Here is a 23,601-nt window from a genome sequence, read left to right as displayed (position 1 = left end):
GGGTTTCACCATGTTGCCCAGGCTGGTCTCAAACTCCTGACCTCAGGTGATCTGCCTGCATTGGCCTCCCAAAGTGCTGGGATTACAGGCGTGCCTGGCCAGGAAAAAATTGTTTAAGCAATTAACAACTGAGTATTTTCTTTCAGATTAGATACAACTTTTTTGAAAAACAATTATTTTTATTTTTTTGTTTTTGAGACAGGGTCTCACTCTGTTGCCCAGGCTGGAGTACAGTGGCACTATCACCACTCACTGCAGCCTGAGCCTTCCCAGGCACAGGTAATCCACCCACCTCAGCTTCCCTGAGTAACTGAGACTACAGGTGTGTGCCACTGGGCCTGGCTAACTTCTGCACCAACCTAATTTTTTTTTTTTTTTGTAGAGACAGGATTTCTGGTGTTGCCCAGACTTGTCTCACATTCCTGCTCAAGTGATCTACATACCTCATCCTCCCCAAAGTGTTGAGATTATAGGTGTGAGACACTACGCCAGGCCATAATTTTTTAATAAAATCAACAAATAGACAATATTCTTCAGATTGGGTTTTTGACAAGTATTCTATTTTGATGCATGTTTATTTCCAGTGTTTGACATCTGCATTCATAACACAGTAGTAGATGCTTAGGGTAATGCAATAAAAGAAGTTTTACAGTTTCAAAATTCTCATTTTAGTTGGGGTACAAATTATCCATATACTAGATAACTACAGAAGCAGCATTACAAGTAGTGCATTGCAACTTGAATATTTGTGCATTAAAGAACTGATTAAGTTGCACAGGTAGAGGAAGAATTAGTCAAGAAAAATAGTCATAGTTTTATGTAGGAAAAGAGGAGGGTATAAGGTGTAAGGATTAACACGATACAGAGGCATAAGAATGGGACATTATAAAAAGCTTTGCTGAATTAGAGGGAAGTTAAGAAAAATGATTTTAGCTAGATGTTATTTAATATGTTATTTAATGGGAAACTTAAACTGAGTGGTATAGACTGGCTTATCACTGTTTTACCACTGCTAAAAGAATCTTAAGAAATCTAATACCTATATGTCGGTTTAAATAAAGCATGCTTATTTAACTTTATTTATTTATTTATTTGGGACAGGGTCTTGCTCTGCCACCCAAGGTGGAGTGCAGTGGCGTGATCACTGTAGCCTCAGCCTCCCAGGCCCAAGCAGTTCTCCCACCTCAGCCCCTCAAGTAGCTGGGATTACAGGCATGTGCCACCATGCCCAGCTAATTCTGTTTATTTTTTGTAGAGATGAGATTTCACTGTGTTGTCCAGGCTGGTTTCAAACTTCTGTGCTCAGGCAGTTTGCCTGCCTTAACCTTCTAAAGTATTGTGATTACAGGTGTAAGCCACTGCACTTGGCCTAATTTAAGAATTCAAGTACATTTTGAAGTACATTAAAGTAACTGTCATTTAGAATCTGAAGACTGATTATTGCTTTGTTATCTTCAAGTATTCTGAACATGTGAACTAAAATTAAACCAGAAAACTATATATATATATATATATGAATATTTTATTCAAAATTTGTCAGATTTCCAGTTACAGATAGGTAAGTTTGGAGACTAGCTAATATTAGAATCAGTGAAATTATTTCCCTAAATTAAGGATTGAACATGGACCATTTTTCTAGCAACTTGTCATCTTTCTTTTAATTTGGTGTAATTTTCTAAGAGTCTCTGTTAAGTGATGCCTTGATATTTTTTTTTCTGGTGAGTTATTGTTCATTATATTCTATCTTTGCAGAGAGGTCCAATAATGGGTTTCCTAGAATCCTCTGATTCTAGGAAATGTTAGGAGCTGATTATTTGTAATCTTCTAAAATGTGTAATAAATTTGCATCTATGAAGTAAATGTTCACAAATATTCATATTAGTTTTCAGGTATATTTCAGTTCAGGTTTTGAAAATATATATACATACATATATGTGTGTGTATATATATATAAATTGTACCTGGCCCTTGGATTGAAATATATATAGCATTTTGTCCCATGTTGTATGAATTAGATTCCATATTATGTGAATTAGATTGACTACTTTGCTTTCCCTTTTTCCTTGCCCTTCTTGTATAGTTGTATGGGATTTAGTATTTATTTAATAATAAGCCCATTGGCTGGTGCAGTGGCTCACAGTTGTAATCCCAGCACTTAGGGAGGCCAAGGCAGGAGGATCACTTAAGCCCAGGAATTTGAGACCAGCCTGGATACTTTAGGGAGACCCTGTCTCTACAAAAAAAATAACAGAATTAGCTGGGTGTTGTGGAACACTTCTGTAGTTCCAACTGCTTGGGAGGCTGAGGTTGGAGGATTACTTGTGTCCAAGAGTTCAGTTCAGGGCTATAGTGAGCTATGTTTGTGCTATTGCACTCCAGCCTAAGACTCTGTGTCTTTAAAAGAGACAGTTTTAAAGAGACTCTGTCTCTTTAACAAACAATAAGAGGCCAGGTGCGGTGACTCACGCCTGTAATTCCAGCACTTTGGGAGGCTGAGGGGGTTGGATCACAGGGTCAGGAGATTGAGACCATCCTGGCTAACATGGTGAAACCCCGTCTCTACTAAAAATATGAAAAAATTAGCTGGGTGTGGTGGCGGGCGCTTGTAGTCCCAGCCACTCGGGAGGCTGAGGCAGGAAATCGCTTGAACCCGGGGAGGCGGAGCTTGCAGTGAGCTGAGATCACGCCACTGCCCTCCAGCCTGGGTGACAGAGCAAGACTCCGTCTCAAAAACAACAACAACAACAACAACAGCAACCACAACAAATAGTGTAAACCAGCCAGAATCTTTCTTTTATACTTAATAGTTCAGATACTTTATTATAGCAATTAGAAAAGTACTAGATCAGGGATTGCATATATGTGTACCTCTCTTTGATTTAGTGGTCATTTTCTGAATTTTCAAATAATGCAGGCAGTTAATAAATATTTGGAGGTTTCAGTGTATTGTTGGACCTAATATTATAGGCTAATTTTCTCATTTTCAGTATAGAATTTTACTTAAAATTATGAACTTTTAAAAATAATTTTTATTATAAAGCTATTTTAATAATGATTTACCCTTTCTGCCTCTTTTCTTTATAATTTTGCAGCCTGCCTCATCTGGAGATGATAGAGCCATGTGTTTTACTTGTAGTGTATGCCTCGTTTGTTGGGAACCTACTGATGAACCTTGGTGAGTCTTGATGTTTCTGGACATAATAGGCTGAGTCAGTCATGTAAATATGCTTCTAAATTTTACTTTTCTGCTTACAATTTTTTGCCTTTTGCCACCTAATTTTTTGTCATTGTCCTGAGAATGAGATAGCCCTGTCTATACTCTGTCACACCACTTGGCATACAGTGTCTGTTAAGTTTGACTTTCTAAAATTTGTACATGAGGGAAGTACCAAACAATAGAACCACGCTCTAACTGAAAACCAGAAAGCTATGGTAAAGTGAACCCCAGCATGAGCTTTAGCATTTGAATCTTGGTCTGTTGAGAGCAGGTTGTCAATAGGGAATCCATGAAGAGTCTTATAGTATACGTTTCTAATTTTGAAGGAATTTTAGGGAGTCTTTGATATCTCTGAATTTTAGTGCACGAAATTTTAGAACCTGGTTTAACATTAGAGATCATGTATTGAAACTTCATGTTCACAAATAATTATTCTGAGGTCTTATTAATAGAAATAATAGTACATTGTTAGAGCAAATTTTATATAAGATGGTATACTAGGTACCATTCTGAATACTTTATATATTTTTAAATCATTTAATTTTCATGCTTCCCTGTGAAGTAGGTACTATTGTAATCTCCATTTTATAGGAGGGAACTATGAATATTCTCCAGTTTAACCTTTATAGTTACTCTGTGAGATAGGAGTTACTATCCCAGTTTAAAATGAAGAGAATAAAATTTGCTGAAGGGGCATATGGCTAGTAAGTGATAGAACCAGGTTTTGGTTTTAGGATATGTTGCTTGCTTTGTATTAAAATTAGTTTGAAGTCTCTGAATGTTAAATCAGCTGATGTGTGTGGGGCAAACTTGCTAAAACATATTGCAGTGTACCTGTGGAGTTCAGATTGGAAAATACTGTATGAAAAATTCAAGTTGTATCTATCTGCAGGCAGAGAGTTGAATACAGTAGTCCCCCTTGTTTGCAGGGCATACATTCCAGGACCCATTGGATACCTGAAACAGCAGATAGTACTGAACCATATACATACTATATTTTTTCCCTATTCATCCATAACCTATGATAAAGTATAATTCATAAATTAAGCACAGAAAGAGATTAATAACAATAACTAATAAAATTGAACAATTCTTTTTCTTCAGATGGAGTCTTGCTCTGTTGCCCAGACTGGAGTGTAGTGGTACAATCTTGGCTCACTGCAACCTCTACCTCCTGGGTTCAGGCAATTCTCCTGCCTCAGCCTCCTGAGTAGCTGGGATTACAGGCGTGTGCCGCCATGCCCGGCTAATTTTTCTATTTTTAGTAGAGACGGGGTTTTGCCATGTTTGCCCGGTTGATCTCCAACTCCTGAACTCCGATGATTGCCCGCTTTGGCCTCCCGAAGTGCTTGGATTACAGGTGTAAGCCACTGTGCCCGTCCTAACATTGAACAATTTTAACAATATAGTGTAATAAAAATTCTGTGACTGTGGTCAGTCTGTCTGTATTTCTCTCTCAAAATATCTTATTGTACTGTACTCATCTATTTTGGGACCATGGTTGACCATGAGTAACTGAAACCATAAAGGGTGAAGCTGTAGGCCAGGCATGGTGGCTCACATCTATAATCCCAGCACTTTGGGAGGCCGAGGCGGGTGGATCACCTGAGGTCAAGAGTTCAAGACCAGCCTGGCTAACATGGTGAAACCCTGTCTCTACTAAAAATACAATAAATTATCTGGGCATGGTGGCACACACCTGTAATCCCAGCTACTCGGGAGGGTGAGGCAGGAGAATCGCTTGAACTGGGGAGGCGGAGTTTGCAGTGAGCAGAGATTGTAACATTGCACTCCAGCTTGGGCGACAAGAGTGAAACTCCATCTCAAAAAAAAAAAAAAAAAAGAGTGATGCTGTGGATGAGAGGGGGCCCTACTGTATGAACAGTTTTCAATTTGAGTTTCTGTTTGGAATTGTCTTTTTAATATATATATATATTTTAGGTCCCTATGCCAATCCTCAAAAAGTTATTTAACCTATACTTGAAAAATTGTACAATATTATCAAATGTTATCTTCTTTGTAAATATTTTCTATGGAAAGTTGATTAAAATTTCCAACTTGGGCTGTTCAAAACCCATGTTTTCTTGACATGGCCAGGGATTCAGGGATTCTACCTCTTCTTTGCACCAGCATTTGGGATTCCTCAAACACTCAAGAAGTTGATGGGGTCTCTGAAGGCCTGGGGCAAGTCCTCCAAATGGGTAGGAGGAAAGAGGATTGATGGAGGCTGGGGAGCCTAGGCACCTTCTGAATGGTAAGGGGGAAAGGAAAAATTTGAAAGGGCAAATGGGAGTCATATTTTGACTGCGAGTTTAGATAGAGTTCCTTTGGAGGGAGGTTGAAGTTAAAAACACAAAAAAATGGACCATACTCTAGTAACTAGCATTTCCACTTCTATTTACCTATCCTAGGGAGTTAATTGCTCTTGCATGCACAGAGGCATAAAGTGGATGGTCACTGCAGTTAAAAATCGAATCCTTTTAAATGCCCATCAGGAAGGGAATAGCCTGGTAGAATGTGGTATATTCATATAATAGACTGTGGTCCAACAGTTAAGGGGAATGAACAGTAAGATCTCTGTTAATCACCCTCAGTAACTTTCAGATATGTTATTGTATCAAGAAATCTTTTGTATTAATAGAATGATTGGTGATTGAATACATGATAAAATATATATGTCATGTACAGTGACACCAGTTGTTTAACAATTTAAAACCCTGTATTTTATTTAAAAAATTTTTTCACACATACTTCCACATCTGTATGTACATTTATGTATGTAAACTTATAAAAAATATTTTAGAAATGTATCATTTAAATTTGAAATGGTGGTTTCCTGGAGGTGGGATTGGAAATTACTGGGATTAGATTTTAAAATTGATGTGGGTCTTTAGCTTTATTTTATATAGCCGTGTGTAACTTGTATAAATAAAATTTTATTGAAAAAGTTAAAACTCAGGAAAAAGAGAGAGATGGAAAGTGGTAAAGTACGCTAGATTTAGCTGGGAGGGAACCTGGCCCAAATGTCATTTGCTTGGAGATGCACTGTAAAAGGATTAGGAAAGACATCTGCATATTAAAAATTGCCCAGGATTTATATATGGATTTATATGTGTAAGTTGTAGGTGCCTGGTAAAAAGAAATACATACATTGTATGGAGTAGCATGTTTTATGTGTAAAGTTCTTTCTTTGACATGGAAATAAAACAATGAGTTAAAAACAATGGTTCTTTAAGAAACATTTATTTTTTTAATTTAATTTTATTATTTATTTATTTATTTATTTTCTTGGAGATGCAGTCTTACTTTGTTGCCCAGACTGGAGTGCGGTGGTGTGATCTCGGTTCACTGCAACCCCTGCCTCCCAGGTTCAAGAGAGTCTCGTGTCTCAGTTTCCCAAGTAGCTGGGACTACAGGTGTGCGCCACCACGCCCAGCTAATATATGTATTTTTAGTAGCGATGGGGTTTCCCCATGTTGGCCAGGCTGGTCTGGAACTACTGACCTCAAGTGATGCACCCACCTTGGCCTCCCAAAGTGGTGGGATTACAGGCGTGAGCCACCACGCCCAGCCTATTTTATTTTTTAGATACGAAGTCTTGATATATTGTCCAAGCTGAAGTGCAATGGCTATACACAGGTGTGATCACAGCTTACTGCAGCCTCATATTCTTGGGCTTAAGCAGTCCTCCTACCTCAGCCTCCTGACTGACTGGGACTGTATGCTTTACCATCATGCCTGGCTCATGGGTTCTTGTTTTGGTAGCAGGATCCTGACATTTCTAATGCCTTATAATTATAGCTAATAGAAATAAAAATAAGGAAAGAAATATAAAGGAAGCATAAAGTTGAGCAGATAGGTGCTAAGTTGATCCTGCTTACAATATTTGGGTCATTATACCAGTCTTGATCTGAGGTCCTAGTATTTTATTTAATATTTTAATTTAAATTTTTAAATTTTTTATTTTTTAGAGACAGGGTCTTGCTCTGTTGCTCAGGCTGGAGTGCAGTGGCACGATCGTAGCTCACTGCAGCCTTGAACTCCCAGGCTCAAGGGATCCTCCTACCTGAGTCTCCCGAGTAGCTGGGACTACAGGCACATGCTATCACACCCACCTAATTATTTTTATTTTTATTTTTTGTAACAATGAGGTCTCACTATGTTGCCTAGGCTGGTCTCAATCTCCTGGCCTCAAGGATCCAACCACCTTGGCCCCCCAAAGTGCTGGGATTACAGGTTGAGCTGCTGTGCCCAGCCTGTGTTTTATATTTCTTAAACTTGCTACGTTTTTAATTTAACATTTCTTTTTGTTCAGTAAGCATTTATTTGAAAGAAGTAGTGTATAATTTATTAACTTTACATTCCTAAGGCTCTTAGGAAATAAATTTTATTTAAAAGTTATTTGTCTGATTTGATTGTATAGTGAATACATAAGGTATATTTGTGTTCTTAATTTATATTATTTTATTCATACTAGAGATCTTTCTGCTTTCAGATCTTTACTAAAAAACTTTTTAGTAAAATAATGTAGTAAAATATTTAGTAAAATAACTTTTTGTGTTATGAGTGGCATTTATTGAGTTTCAACTGTATATTATTGATAGTTGTGGCCCCTGATAGATACGGAGAATTTTAAATTGAAACATAGTAGTTAATCATTCAAAGCTGTAGGAAACCAGTGCGAGGAAATAACAGAAGTTTAAACAATTTTGTAGTATGTAATATAGCATTACTTACACTATAGTATTAGTTTCTCAGTTTTGCCTGAGATTGACTTTATAATCAGTTAAAGTGAGTAACAACTGCTATTGTTAAATGTTTGGAATATTGAATGTGTGAATATTATAAACGGTTGAACATGTTAGAGTGATCTTCATAATACTGAATGATTTGGTTGTATTAAGTCTTTAATGATGAATAGTTTAAGTTCAGATAAAAAATGATGATGATCCTGGAGTTCTGTTTTAATGTACAAACTGAATTGCTTTATTTTTAGTAAACTTTTCCTTTCTTAATCTGTGTAAAGGTCTGAACACGAAAGACATTCCCCAAACTGCCCATTTGTGAAAGGTGAGCACACACAGAATGTGCCATTGTCAGTCACTCTTGCAACAAGTCCTGCACAGTTTCCTTGTACGGATGGAACCGACAGAATATCTTGCTTTGGGTCGGGGAGCTGCCCTCATTTTCTAGCTGCTGCAACTAAACGAGGGAAGATCTGCATATGGGATGTTTCCAAACTTATGAAGGTATGTTTGAATTTTGAAGTAACAAATTAGTAACTGAAAAAAAATCAGTTGTAAACTTAGGCTTTTCATTTGTTTAGGTGCACTTAAAGTTTGAAATTAATGCCTATGATCCAGCAATTGTACAACAGCTTATTCTGTCAGGAGACCCAAGCTCAGGAGTTGATTCAAGGAGACCAACTTTGGCGTGGCTGGAGGACTCCTCTAGTTGCTCAGATATACCAAAATTGGAAGGAGATAGGTATGTGAGTTTGTTTTAGTAGTATTTAATAGATGTTAACATGTTTTCCTAAATTTTATATTCTCATAGTTCTAATAATTAAAGAGGAGGGAAAGAAAAGTTATGCAGTTAAGAGATGAGAGAGTAAATGTTTGGTTAGAAATCTGAAATCTGTGATTCTTGAAGAAAAATCTTCAGAAACAGCATAGTTTATAAAATATACTTAACATTCTATCACAATCTATGTCAATTGGAAATAATTGCCACATTGAACAATAGATGATGAAAAGTCACTTTGAAAACTCTAAATAATGAAATGAAATTATACTGTAGTTTCCCTTTCTACTAAATCTTTTTCATAGAGCAGTTGAATTAGATAATTTCAGTTTCCCTTTTTTCATTAGCCCCTCAAATTATGGCAGTGCTAATGAATAATAATAATGGAATAACCTGAGGTGTGAAGTAAGAGGATCTAATTGTTTAAAACAGTGTACCAGTAGCAACAGTGAGTTGAGGTACCATAATTATTGCTAGAGAAATATTTTGGTAAAATTGCTGTTCTGGATTCTCCTTCACTCAACTTCTCTGAGAGATTCCTGATTTTTGTGCTGCATCTGATGTAGGTGGGGTGGGAGAGTCTAAGTATCACCCTCCTTCACTTGTTTCCTAAGAACCACTACGGTTTTGACTGAACTGGGCTAGTAAGATTCTGTAGGTGGGGGGAAAAAAGATTCTGTAGGCAGCCATGTGAAATGGAGCTATTTAACTGTGATCAGATGTCTTGATAGACTGAGAATATCTGCCATTTCACTTCCAGGGGCTCCTTATGTTACTGATATGTGATGGGTGTTACTCTGTAGTCAGTGATTTATCATTTTACTTCACAACCCCTTTGGTGGGATGTACTTTCATTAAAGAGTAATGTAAAATTTTATTAATGGAAGTTATTTCATTAATGGAATTAGTGGAAAATTTACAATATATGTATTCCATCTAGTTCCTCTTGGTAATAACATTGAAGAAAGCCTTGTGGTTGTTCTATTAATATAAATCTCTGAAAGCTTAATGGGAAAGCAGCTTAACTGTTGTCTGAATTTCTGACCATATTTTGCCAATAGGACTAGATATTAAGCATGCTTGATTTCTCTGATTTCTTAGAAGTTAGTGGAAAAGTAATAGAAGATAATGAAATTTATATGTCCTTCTAGGCACTTACTTTAATTTGAACTTTGTCTTGAGGTTTTGTAATTTGGGGATTAAAAATTGAATCAAAATATACTTCTAGGATTACATATACCCACACACATATAGTCACAGCCTCCCAGGTAAAATGTACATTTTAGATAAACATGTATTCTGTATTACTAGTGGAAATACTCCTCAACATTATATGGGGTAATGTGCTTGAGTTGAGGTAATCTCTACTTGCTTTTAAGAAATGTGTAATCTAGGGTTGAAGGTCGGTTTTCTCTGAAGAAAGTCTTAAACAAATCATACAAAAACATTAAGTTAATGTGGTAGGAGGAAGCTGAAGAGGTGAAACTTCATCCCTAACCTTACGCCCCCTATCTGCACTTCCCCTCCCCAAGAAGTAGGAGCAGTCCTGTTGGAATTGATAGTGAATATAATGAGCTATACTACCTCTGACTTTATGTGGCACAAGATCCAATATATTTGGTTATAAAATATACTATGTGGGTTTCATTAGCTTGAAGAATAATACATTAATTGGAAAAAATCTAAGCTTATCCAAGAAGTTTAAAGTAATTAGCAGTATAGCTTGCTTAGAATCATTTTTGTAAAATTTATTTTTCTTTGTTATTTACATTGAAAGAATGAGGAATTGTTTTTGACCATTTTTTCTTAGAAGACAATATTTGTTTTCTGAATTAAGAAGATTTGGTAATACATTTAATTTTAATGAATTAAGATTTTTTTCTAGATGATTCACTTGTCATTTGTATATCAGGTCAGTTTGGTAAACATTTCTTGAATGTAAATGAAATTGTTTATGGGATTGCTATAAACCAAGGTACCCTTACTAGTATGTCTAGTTTTCAGAAACATATAATCTTAACTAAACATTTTTACTTTAACTGTAATATTTATTTTGCATGTGTATTGCTTTGTAAAAAGTTTTGCAAAATGTAGAGGGCTTTAGTAAATACAGTGCCTGTTACGTAAATAGTGCATGCTTATTGCAGGAAAATGGCAAAATGCAGGAATGGAAATTGATGAAATACAGAGTAGTCATAATCATACTATGGAATTATAGTAACATTTACATGTATTCTAGTTTCTTTTTAAAATGCATGTTTTTTGTTGTTGTTGTTGTTTTTTTGTTTTTTGTTTTTTTTTGAGACAGAGCCTCACCCTGTCGCCCAGGTTAGAGTGCAGTGGTACAATCTCGGCTCACCGCGACCTCTGCCTCCCGGGTTCAAACGATTCTTCTGCCTTAGCCTCATGAGTAGCTGGGACTACAGGTGCCTGCCACTACTCCTGGCTAATTTTTTGTATTTTTAGTAAAGACAGGGTTTCTCCATGTTGGCCAGGCTGTTCTCAAACTCCGGACCTCAGGTGATCCACCCACCTTGGCCTCCCAAAGTGCTGGGATTACAGGCGTGAGCCACTGTGCCCAGCCGCATGTGATTTTTAAAAAAGTTTTATTGAAGTGTAATTTTTCAAACCATAAAATTCATGTGAGTGTACAATTTAGTTATTTTGTTCATACAATTTTTTTTCTTTTTTTTTTTTTTGAGGGAGTCTCACTCTGTAGCCCATGCTGGAGTGCAGTGGTGTGATCCTGGTTCACTGCAGTCTCTGCCTCCCACGTTCAGTTCTCATACCTCAGTCTCCTGAGTAGCTGGGACTGGCCTGCGCCACCATGCCCGGGTAAATTTTGTATTTTTAGTGGAGACGGATTTCACCATGTTGGCCAGGCTGGTCTCAAACTCCTGGCCACATGTGATCTGCCTGCTTCATCCTCCCAAAGTGCTGGGATTATAGATGTGAGCCGCTGCGCCTGGCCGTAGCCATATAATTTGTGATGTAATAGTTTGAGAATATTTTTGTCACAAAATATTTTAAAAGAATGTGAATTTACAATTTTTTTTTTCTTGAAACAAGATCTTGCTCTATCACCTGGGCTTTACCTCCTAGGCTCAAGTCATCCTTCTCCCTCAGCCTTATAAGTAGCTGGGACTAAAGACATGTGCCACCATGCCCAGCTAATTTTTTTATTTTTTTTGTGGAGATGGGGTCTCACTATGTTGCCCAGGCTGGTCTTGAATTCTTGGGCTCAAGCAGTCCTCCCTCCTTGCCCTCCCAAAGTGCTGGGATTACAGGTGTGAGTCACTGTACCTGTTCCCTGATTGCATTTTTGAAAACTTGAAGAATAAAACATTCTTTGCTAATTTAAGGCTTTTATCTGGCAGCCCTCTTTGAAATATTAAGACACCTGAATTCCTTTAAAACATACTACTACTTAATTTTAATTGTTCATCTTAGTACAACAGGTTAATACTTGGTTATTTATTTTTCTTAATTTAACAGCCATTCTATACTTAAAACCTATTGTATTTTCTTGGTTTGGACTTCTTCATTTTTGATAATTCCCAATTATTAATATTTATTCTTTGGATTCATTTTTACACTTACTCATTTTTGATAATTCCCAATTATTAGTATTTATTCTTTGGATTTGTTTTTATACTTCCTATTTCTCTGAAACCAGCCAATGAGACTAATGAATTAGCAGCTGATTTTAAACTTTTTTACATTTTTTGCTTTTGTAAATTATAGCACTAAATTGGTTTATGGGCGACTATATCACCTGAAAAGACTAAAACAGAGAAACTTTTTCAAAAATATATAAGTGAATTTCCACTTAGCTGCCCCAAAATATTTCAAACATTGCCTTGGAGTGCAGTAATATCCTTAAGCATTTTCAGTGCAGAATGCCAATTTATGTTATGTCTAAAATGACATTATAGGCCAGGCGCGGTGACTTGTGCTTGTAATCCCAGCACTTTGAGAGGCTGAGGTGAGTGGATCACAAGGTCAGGAGATCGAGACAAGACTTTGTCTTGTCCTGATGACCCCCTGTCTTCTGTATGTAAAGGAGTTCTTAGCCCCTCCAAAACAAAATATAAAACAAAAATAAAATTTTACGTACATGTGAGTACACAAACATACACACGTGCTTATACAACTATTATGTTTGGTTTTAGGCTGTCCTGAATTCAGTAATAGAATAGTTCTTAACGTTTTACTACTGCAAGCTGGTGCTTGATTTTATTAGCTGCTGCTGTCTTTTATATTTTTGTTTGCCCAAGCTGTCCTTAGTCACACAGTAGTCTTCAAATTCCTGCATATGTTATTATAGATTCTTAGAGGTTTGCACACCCTATTTCAGTTAGACATTTAATGATTTAAGAAGATTTTTGTCAGTGTTGTTAATCAGTTATGTTATCAAACTACTCTTTATATCTCATTTAAGCCAATTTTAATTGTTTTTTATGTTTGAGATATGTAGTAGTGATTTTAACACTGTACTTTCAGGCCAGGCATAGTGGCTCATGCCTGTAATCCCAGCACTTTGAGAGGTAGAGGTGGGAAGATTGCATGAGCCCAAAGGTTCGAGACCAGCGTGGGCAATATGGTGAGACCCCATCTCTGCAAAAATTCAAAAAAAAGTAGCTGGGCAGAGTGGCGTGTGCCTATGGTCCCACTTACTTGGGAGGCTGAGGCGGAATGATTGCTTGAGGCCAGGAGGAGGTCAGGACTGCAGTGAGCTGTTTTCCTGCCACTGTACTCCAGCCTGGGTGACAGAGTGAGACCTTGTCTCAAAAAAACCCAAAAAACAACTGTTCTTTTTTCTTTGCTTGCTCATATGATGTATACTTTTTTGGAAATTCAAATTGTTTACTTTGTCTTTTGATTTAAGTGATGATTTACTGGAGGATTCAGACAGTGAAGAGCATTCCAGATCAGATTCTGTGACAGGTATGTAAAAAGTATTAGATAATGTATTTAAAAAATTCTTTACACAGTTGTATATACAGCTAACTACCACTTAATTCTGAATCTCTTACTTAATGCTAACTCTAAATTTTTGCTAGTATACACAGAAGACTGAAATATTATGTGTCAGAGATCTCAAATTAGTAGTATGTACATAGTGTTCCGTATTTAAAGTTTAAATGGTACCTATTTGAGCCAAAGGAATTAAAGTGGATAGTTACATTAAATTTTTGTCACATGTCAGGTAATTGTGTCTTTTTATTTGTATAATGTATTCTGTTAACTAAAAGTAGTGTTTAAAGCTCTTTATTCATATAGGTGAATACAGAACTACATTTTATTGTATGAAATTATAGACATTAAAATATCAAGTAAAATGCCTTACTAGCTTATAAAATATTAGGGCAAAATAATATACTTCGTATTTTAATGTTATTTTGTAGGAAAAGCTAATATGCTTCAAAATAGTTTTACTATGTCAGAATTTAAATCCTAACTCTTCTACTTAATATAGTCTGATTGCACTTCTGATATATGGCATAGCGATATTAAAGTCTGTTAGAGTTTTAAGAATTAGGCCGGGCTTGGTGGCTCATGTCGGTAATCCCAGCACTTTGGGAGACCACTGCGGGTGGATCACCTGAGGTCAGGAGTTTGAGACCAGCCTGGCCAACGTGGTGAAACCCTATCTCTACTAAAAATAAAAAACAAGTTAGCTGGGCGTGGTGGCGTGTACCTATTCCAGCTACTCAGGAGGCTGAGGCAGGAGAATCGCTTGAACCTGGGAGGCAGAGATTGCAGTGAGCTGAGATCGCCATTGCACTCCACCCTGGCAATAAGAGAGAAACTCCCTCTCAAAAAAAAAAAAAAAAAAAGAATTAGATAAGGTAAGTGCATATAAAGCGCAGTGCCTGGGAAGTAGCCAGTATTTTTAAAAAGTGACTGTTATTAACTTGTGGCTATTGTTTAATGTCAGATGCTGTGTACTACGGACATATGTAACAAATCTTTTTAGAAGAGGAATGGTTTTGTGTAGTACAGTTCACAAAAATTATAGTTAACATTTGGTAGTAAATAGTCTTTAAATTCTAATTTGTCATCAAATTTTTTTGAAAGGCACTAAATGGAACACTGGACAATTTTGGGTTAATCCTTAGCAGTCTTTTGAAGCAGTTCTGAGCAATGAACAAAAAAATCACCAAATAAGGCAGGAAAATGCCCTTAAAAATGTATAAATGTGTAATTTGTTCTAGAAAAGTTAAAAAAAATTTTTTTTTCTTTAACAAGAGTAGACTGGGCCGGGCGCGGTGGCTCAAGCCTGTAATCCCAGCACTTTGGGAGGCCGAGATGGGCGGATCACGAGGTCAGGAAAAAAAAAAAAAGAGTACACTGAGGAAGCTAATGCTCTTTTCCCATTTTATTGTCCTTCTGCAAAAACTACTACTCTTCCTTTCTTTCTTTCTGTCTTTTTTTTTTTTTTGACAGAGCCTTGCTCTGTCACCCAGGCTGGAGTGCAGTGGTACAATCTCAGCTCACTGCAACCTCTACCTCCTGGGTTCAAGGGATTCTTCTGCCTCAGTCCCCCGAGTAGCTGGGATTATAGGTGCCTGCCACCACACCTGGCTAAGTTTTGTATTTTTAGTAGAGACAGGGTTTCACCATGTTGGCCAGGCTGGTCTTGAACTCCTGACCTCAGGTGATCCGCCCGCCTCGGCCTCCCAAAGTGCTGGGATTATAGGCATGAGCCACCGTGCCCAGCCAGACTGGCTCTTTTGTTTTTTTGAGATGGAGTTTCGCTCTGTGGCCAGACTAGTCTCTAACTGCTGACCTCAGGTGATCCGCCCGCCTCAGCCTCCCAAAGTGCTGGGATTATAGGCGTGAGCCACCACACCTAGCCAGGCTGGCTCTTTTGTTTTTCTGGGATGGAGTTTCGCTCTGTGGCCAGACTGGTTTCCAACTGCTGACCTCAGGTGATCCACTTGCCTCAGCCTCCCAAAGTGCTGGGATTACAGGTGTGAGCCACTGCACCCAGCCAAGTTTTTGAACTCTTTCAAAAAATAACTCCTTGGTCTTGTTAAGTTACTTAAAGTGTGGGCTTCTGTTTTTCCTTTGTAAAGTGTTTGCTGTTTTAAGTTTTTTTGATTCTCACTGGAACCTTTCCTTTGTGTGCTGTAGTTTTGTTATTTTCCCTGGGTCTAAGGATCTCAGTACATGTTTTTGCAATTATAGTACTCATATTTGGTCAATTTTCTTATCCTTTTTCTACCTTTGTTCTTTTCATCTATGCCTGTTTGATTTTTCACACTTTTTAAAGATACCATGTTTACTTTAGCTCCTAGTGTCTTGAAAATTATCATGTGTTTTTGTCGACTACATATAACACTTCATTTAGGGGTTTAAACATTGTCTTTATGTAGTATTAAAAAGTAGCTATGGTAAGAGAAAATATCTTTCCAGTTCAAAATTTTTAATTGCCTCATTCAAGGATTTGTAAGTAGCTTATTCATTCACAGTAAAAGTATGTATCTTCTAAACTAATTTCATTACATTGAAAGACTATTGGTGACTTTATGGAGGCTTATAGGATAGTCCTATATATATATTTGATATTAATGATGTCTTCTCTTCCCGAAGTATTTAAAAAGTGTTAAAGTACCATTTCAAGCTTATCAGAACATGTCCAATTTAATGGAAATCACACTTCTAAGTGGTTTTAGTCAAATTGGATGATAGTTTCTGAAGAATTACGAAATATATTTCTTTTTGTTTTTTTTCTGTTTGTTTGTTTTTATGTTTTTTTGAGATGGAGTCTCATTCTGTTGCCCAGGCTGGAGTGCAGTGGCACGATCTTGGCTCACTGCAACCTCCACCTCCTGGGTTCAAGAGATTCTACTGCCTCAGCCTCCCGAGTAGCTGGGATTACAGGCATCTGCCACTACACCTAATTTTTGTATGTTTTGTAGAGATAGGACTTTACCATGTTGGCCAGGCTGGTCTTGAACTCCTGACCTCAAGTGATCCACCTGCCTCAGCCTCCCAAAGTGTTGGGATTATAGATGTGAGCCACTGTGCCAGGCCTATTGAAATATATTTCTTAATTTCAAAAATGTGAATGCAGATGAAGAGACATTTGTTTTTTAGTTGAAGGTTATGAGGTTTGAAGATATCTAAGAAGATTGCATAGAGAAAAGTTTGGTATTTGAACCACAGATCCGAATTAAGTATACATGGCTTCTTGTGAAGACTGAGAAGAATGTTTGGTAGGAAGTTAAAGAAGGGTTCAAATTGAAATTTGAGTTTTAGAAGAGTGCCTAGATAAAACCTAATTGCTTACCTCAGGAAGTTTGGTTGACACTATCCAAATAAGCAGAATAGAGCCAGGCATGAGCCATCGCGCCCAGCCTCTAATTTTTTGTATTTTTAGTAGAGACGGGGTTTTGCCATATTGCCCAGGCTGGTCTCGAACTCCTGAGCTCAGGTAATCTGCCCACCTCAACCTACCAAAGTGCTAGGATTACAAGTGTGAGCCACTGTGCGTGGCCTAAGTTGAAAATAATTTTGAGTCCCTTGAATACTTTTACAGTTTTTCTAAGGAAGTTCATCTTAGATTTGAGTATGTTTGAAAAAAAAAAAAAAGAAAAGAAAAAAAAATAGCCTGGTATCTATGGGGGATTGGTTCCAGGACCCTCTCTAGATATCAAAATCCAGGTATGCTCAAGTCGCTTATATAAAATGGTGTAGTTTTGCTTATAAACTATGCACATCTACATTTTCCTATTACTTTAAATGATCTCTAGATTACTTATAATATCTAATACAGTGTAAATATTGAGTAAAAAGTCTTTATTCTCTGTTGTTTAATGACAAAAAAGTTTGTACATGTTTAGTAGAGATGCAACCATCCATTTTTTTAAAAAAAATGTTTTCTGGGCCGGGCGCGGTGGCTCAAGCCTGTAATCCCAGCACTTTAGGAGGCCGAGACGGGCGGATCACGAGGTCAGGAGTTCGAGACCATCCTGGCTAAACTAAAAAATACAAAAAGCTAGCCGGGCGAGGTGGCGGGCACCTGTAGTCCCAGCTACTCGGGAGGCTGAGGCAGGAGAATGGCGTAAACCCGGGAGGGGGAGCTTGCAGTGAGCTGAGACCTGGCCACTGCACTCCAGCCTGGGTGACAGAGCAAGACTCCGTCTCAAAAAAAAAAAAAAAAAAAAGTTTTCTGGCTGGGCGCGGTGGCTCATTCCTGTAATCCCAGCACTTTGGGAGGCTGAGCTGGGCGGGTCACCTGAGGTCGGGAGGTTCGAGGCCAGCCTGACTAACATGGAGAAACCACGTCTCTACTAAAAATACAAAATTAGCTGTGTATGGTAATGCAGCTACTTGGGAGGCTGAGGCAGGAGAATTGCTTGAACCTGGGTAGTGGAGATTTTGGTGAACCGAGATGACGCCATTGCACTGTAGCCTAGGCAACAAGAGCAAAACTGCATCTTCAAATAAATAAATAAATAAATAAATGTTTTCCATCCGCAGTTAGTTGAATCCGTGGATGTAGAACCTGTGAATATGGAGAGCTGACTGCACTTTAAATTTTTTTAGGCCGGGCACGGTGGCTCGCGCCTATAATCCCAGCACATTGGGAGGCTGAGGTGGATGGACCTGAGGTTGGGAGTTGGAGACCATCCTGGACAACATGGTGAAACCCTGTCTCTACTAAAAATATAAACATTAGCCAGGTGTGGTGGTGTGCGCCTGTAATCCCAGCTACTTGGGAGGGACTGAGGCACTAGAATCGCTTGAACTTGGGATGCGCAGGTTGTGATGAGCCGAAATTACACCACTGCACTCCAGCCTGGGTGACAGAGCAAGAATCTGTCTCAAAAAAAAAAAAAATGTACTGACCGGATGAGTAGAAAAAGTTAATGAAAACATTAAACCACTGATTTTTATTTATCTTTACAAGGCTATGTCTAATGAATATTGTTCCTTTTTAAAGGGCATACATCACAGAAGGAAGCCATGGAAGTAAGCCTTGATATAACAGCACTCAGCATTCTGCAACAGCCAGAAAAACTTCAGTGGGAGATTGTTGCAAATGTGCTTGAAGATACTGTTAAGGATCTTGAAGAACTTGGGGCAAATCCTTGTTTAACAAACTCTAAGAGTGAAAAGACAAAGGAAAAGCATCAGGAACAGCACAACATTCCTTTTCCGTGTTTATTAGCTGGAGGTTTATTAACATATAAATCTCCTGCTACCTCACCCATTAGTAGTAATTCTCACAGGTCACTGGATGGTCTGAGCAGAACTCAGGGTGAAAGTATATCAGAACAAGGGTCAACTGACAATGAATCCTGCACTAATTCAGAACTCAATTCTCCTCTGGTAAGGAGGACTTTACCGGTTTTGCTTCTTTATAGCATCAAGGAATCTGATGAGAAAGCAGGAAAGATCTTTTCACAGATGAACAATATTATGAGTAAAAGTTTGCATGATGATGGTTTTACTGTTCCACAGATTATTGAAATGGAGCTGGATAGTCAGGAGCAGTTGTTATTGCAGGATCCTCCTGTGACTTACATTCAGCAATTTGCAGATGCAGCAGCCAACCTTACCTCTCCGGATTCTGAGAAGTGGAACTCTGTGTTTCCCAAGCCTGGGACTTTGGTTCAGTGCTTGAGGCTGCCAAAGTTTGCAGAGGAGGAGAATCTTTGTGTAGACTCAATAACTCCTTGTGCTGACGGAATTCATTTGTTGGTAGGACTGCGGACATGCCCTGTTGAATCCTTGAGTGCAATAAATCAAGTAGAGGCCTTGAATAATTTAAATAAATTAAACTCTGCACTATGTAATAGACGGAAAGGTGAGCTGGAATCAAATCTTGCTGTAGTGAATGGTGCAAATATTAGTGTAATCCAGCATGAATCACCAGCAGATGTACAGACTCCTTTGATAATTCAGCCTGAGCAGAGGAATGTTAGTGGTGGATATTTAGTACTTTATAAAATGAATTATGCCACTCGGATAGTGACTTTAGAAGAGGAACCAATAAAAATACAACACATCAAAGATCCCCAGGACACAATTACCTCGCTCATTTTGCTTCCACCAGATATACTGGATAATCGAGAGGATGACTGTGAGGAGCCTATTGAGGACATGCAGTTAACCTCAAAGAATGGTTTTGAGAGAGAAAAAACGTCTGACATTTCTACTCTTGGACACCTGGTAATAACTACTCAGGGAGGATATGTAAAAATACTAGATCTTTCAAACTTTGAAATTTTGGCCAAAGTGGAGCCTCCCAAAAAGGAGGGCACTGAGGAACAGGACACATTTGTTTCTGTGATTTACTGCTCTGGCACAGACAGGCTGTGTGCGTGCACCAAAGGTAAGTTGTTTGATTATGCTATAAATCTTATAAAATGCATGTGTATGTGGCATTTGTTTATGTGCATACCTAGTATGAATTTTAAATTCAAATAGATGGAGAGGAATTAGCAAGTTACGTTAAATTCATTAAACCTGTTTTTATTTGTTTATAAACTAGGATAAGAAGGTCTGTTTCCTAGGCTTATTAGAGTGAAGTAACGTCTGCTAAGTTTCTGGCACAGTTATTGGTCTTTATTTCCTTCTGAAATAAAAATACTTAGCAAACAATTTTCAGTTTTGCTGAATACATTTTTTTGGGGTCTGATTTACTCCTGATCTTTGGCTAGCAGTGGATTAGTTTTGCAAATTTTGAAGCGTTATATAGATTAAGATAGTATGCAATTATTTTTTCTTTTTTTCTCCTTCCTTTCTTTTCCTTTTCCTTTCCCCTTTCCTGCTTTCCCCCTTTCTTTTCCCCTCCCCTCCTTTTTTTCTCCCCTTTCTTTCCCCCTCCCTTCCCCTCCCCTCCTTTCTTTTCCTTTTTTTGAGACCGAGTTTCACTCTTGTTGCCCAAGCTGAAGTGCAATGGCCCAGTCTCAGCTCACTGCAACCTCCGCCTCCTGTGTTCAAGTGATTCTCCTGCCTCAGCCTCCCAAGTAGCTGGGGTTACAGGCGCGTGGCAGCACGCTTGGCTAATTTTTTTGTATTTTTGGTAGAGACAGGGTTTCACCATGTTAGCCAGGCTTGTCTTGAACTCCTGACCTTAGGTGATCCACCCACCTCGGCCTCCCAAAGTGCTGGAACTACAGGCATGAGCCACTGTGCCCGGTCCTTTCTTTTCTTTCTCAGGGTCTCACTGTGTTGCCCAGGCTGGAGTGCAAGTGGCATTATCTTAGCTCACTGCAGCCTCGACCTCCTGAATAGCTGGGACTACAGTGCATAGCTGGGACTACGCACTATCATGTTCAGCTAATTTTTGTAAGTTTTTGTAGACATGGGATTTCGCCATGTTGCTCAGGCTGGTCTCAAACTTCTGAGTTCAAGTGATCTGCCTGCCTCGGCCTCCCAAAGTGTTGGGATTACAGGCATGTGGCATTGTGCCTGGCCTATTTTTTTCTTTATGTACATTTTAAGTTAGGGAGATAAAGTAGTTTTTGAAAAGGATTACTGACAATATCAGGCAAAATGAATAGTTCTATTGATTGTCTAGTAGGAATTTAGAACTAGGAGATGGTTGAAGCCTAAGTGACTATAACTAAGGCATGGCAGAGGAATTAGGATTTGAGCAGTTATGTATGTATCTCATCTGTGGTTCTGATAGTGGACTGTTTTTCCCCTCTTTAAATAGATTTCAAGAGTTTAGCCAAGGAACATAATGGTTAATGTAGTGGTTAGGTTGCCTTCTTTGAACTATATGTAGTGAAATTATTTTTTTACTTTTATTTTTATTTTTTTTTGAGACAGGGTCTCACCCTGTCAACAGGCTGGGGTGCAGTTATGCAATCTTGGCTCACTGCAACTTCTGCCTCCCAGGTTCAAGTGATTCGCCTGCCTTAGCCTCCTGAGTAGCTGGGTGCGTGTCACCACACTTGGCTAATTTTTGTGTTTTTAGTAGTGATGAGGTTTCACTATGTTGGCCAGTCTGGTCTCGAACTGCTGACCTCAAGCGATCTGCCTACCTTGGCCTCCCCAAGTGATGGGATTACAGGCATGATCCACCGTCCCTGGCAAAATTTCTGTAATTTCTCGTGAAAGTATAATGGAAAAAAATCTTCAAATATCATAAAAATCCAACTAGATTAATTTAGAAAATGAACAGTGTAGTCTAATAACTTTAGACTAATAAAACTTTGAATTACAGTTGAGGATTTCAGAACAACCATTAAAATTCTGTGTGGTATCAGATAATTTGAACTTATTGGTCATATATGTTCCAGTTCATTGTTGTAAGAACTTTACCTGTGTTCGTTTAGTCATCACACCAACTTTAATGTACTATTATTGTCTCCATTTTATAGATAAACATACTGAAGGAAAGAGAGATTAAGTAACTTGTTAAGTAATAGAGCTAATAAATGACAGAGCCAGCATTCAAACATCTGAGCACTTTAAATGGCATTATACTGCCATAATACAACAAAAGATGAAGAATCTTACATTGAATTCTTTGCATTCTTTTTACCTGCAAGATTTAAAAATTGAAAATTAACTTGCTGTAAGTCATCCAAAATGGAGCTGGACTCGAACCTAGGTGGCATGGCCCCTTGGGGCACATCTTTATAAGACACTACTATTTTCCAGAAATGCAATAAGGGTTTTTAATGCTTTCAATTATTTGATGAGATATGCTTTAGGTAACTCAGAGGAGAAATAGTATTTACGCCTTAAATATTTAAGTTATTAAGGTTTTTAACATTTAAATAAAAGTATTGGCCAGGCGTGGTGGTGCGTGCCTGTAATCCCAGCTGGTTGGGAGGCCGAGACAGGAGAATCACTTGAACCCAGGAGGAGAAGGTTGCAGTGAGCTGAGATCGCGTTGCTTCACTTCTAGGTGACTGAGCAAGACTCCGTCTCAAACAAAACAAACAAACAAAGAAGTATTTAAAATAGATGGTTGTTTTCTTGGAGTTTGTACAGTCCGGAATTCCTAGAACATGATCGCATATGATAGGGAATTTATCCAGATGAAAGACAAGAAAAACCTGAGAAGTTAGTTGCTTTCAAAATGATCTCCCAATTCTTCAGGGATTGACTAAAGAAGGTGCATTTGAAGAGATAACAACAAAGGGGAAAGAAAAGTTGATGTCTTAAAATGTATGTACATGTATGATTTTTAAAAACCATACTACACTAAATCAAATGGATGTGACCCTGTCTTCTGAGTATATTCAAATAACATAAAACTCTTTTTCTTGTGGAGAATCGAGTTTTTTCATAAAAATAAATCTATAGTTAATATATGTTTTAAGTTAATTTTATATGGGATTAATAATATACTAAATGTAGATTTGTTAAGCTATTTTTGATAATTCAGGAATAGAATATATACACACTGCATATATGAAATTTTGTAAAAGGCATAAAATATAGTATGAATTTCTTTATAAAAGTGTAGAGTTTAAAATGAAAGATAAATTGGTATTCTGCTTGGTGCAAATACATTTAAAATCAATAGGAAAGACTTAAATGAGAAAATAAGACTAAGATGTATCAGTGGAGTATAAGGATAGAGTGCAGTTACGATACCTGACAAAATATTAATGCTTAAAAAATAAAGTTTTTTAAAAGGCCGCAATAGGGAACATACTGTGAAATATAACAATACTGAATATAAATATGACCCCAACAACATAAAGTCTATATACCTGTACTGATATTCAGAAGGAGAATAATAAGAAGTTGAGCCATAATTGCTTTGAAAGTCTTTAATAATCTCACTATCTGGGATTATTGGACTATATGGTCACATCTTTATTTTGGTACTTGTTTCTTGTGGAAATCATTCCTTTAGTCTTCTGTTCCTGCTTTGC

General features: G+C 37.8%; 1 protein-coding gene across 1 annotated transcript in view; it reads left to right on the top strand.

Moving 5' to 3' along the window:
* The window catches only part of BIRC6 (baculoviral IAP repeat containing 6), a 266,933-nt gene that overhangs the window by 43,499 nt on the left and 199,833 nt on the right, over nt 1-23,601 (top strand). The window contains exons 5-9 of the mRNA XM_011936037.1: nt 3,041-3,175; nt 8,244-8,466; nt 8,544-8,704; nt 13,629-13,687; nt 18,696-20,090. Of these exons, the coding sequence (XP_011791427.1) occupies nt 3,041-3,175; nt 8,244-8,466; nt 8,544-8,704; nt 13,629-13,687; nt 18,696-20,090 (1,973 nt within the window). The remainder of the gene's footprint in view (nt 1-3,040; nt 3,176-8,243; nt 8,467-8,543; nt 8,705-13,628; nt 13,688-18,695; nt 20,091-23,601) is intronic.

The sequence above is a fragment of the Colobus angolensis genome, unplaced genomic scaffold, assembly GCF_000951035.1.
Source record: "Colobus angolensis palliatus isolate OR3802 unplaced genomic scaffold, Cang.pa_1.0 Scaffold15, whole genome shotgun sequence".
Classification (NCBI taxonomy): Eukaryota; Metazoa; Chordata; class Mammalia; order Primates; family Cercopithecidae; genus Colobus; species Colobus angolensis.
This window is presented reverse-complemented; position numbering and strand designations above follow the sequence as displayed.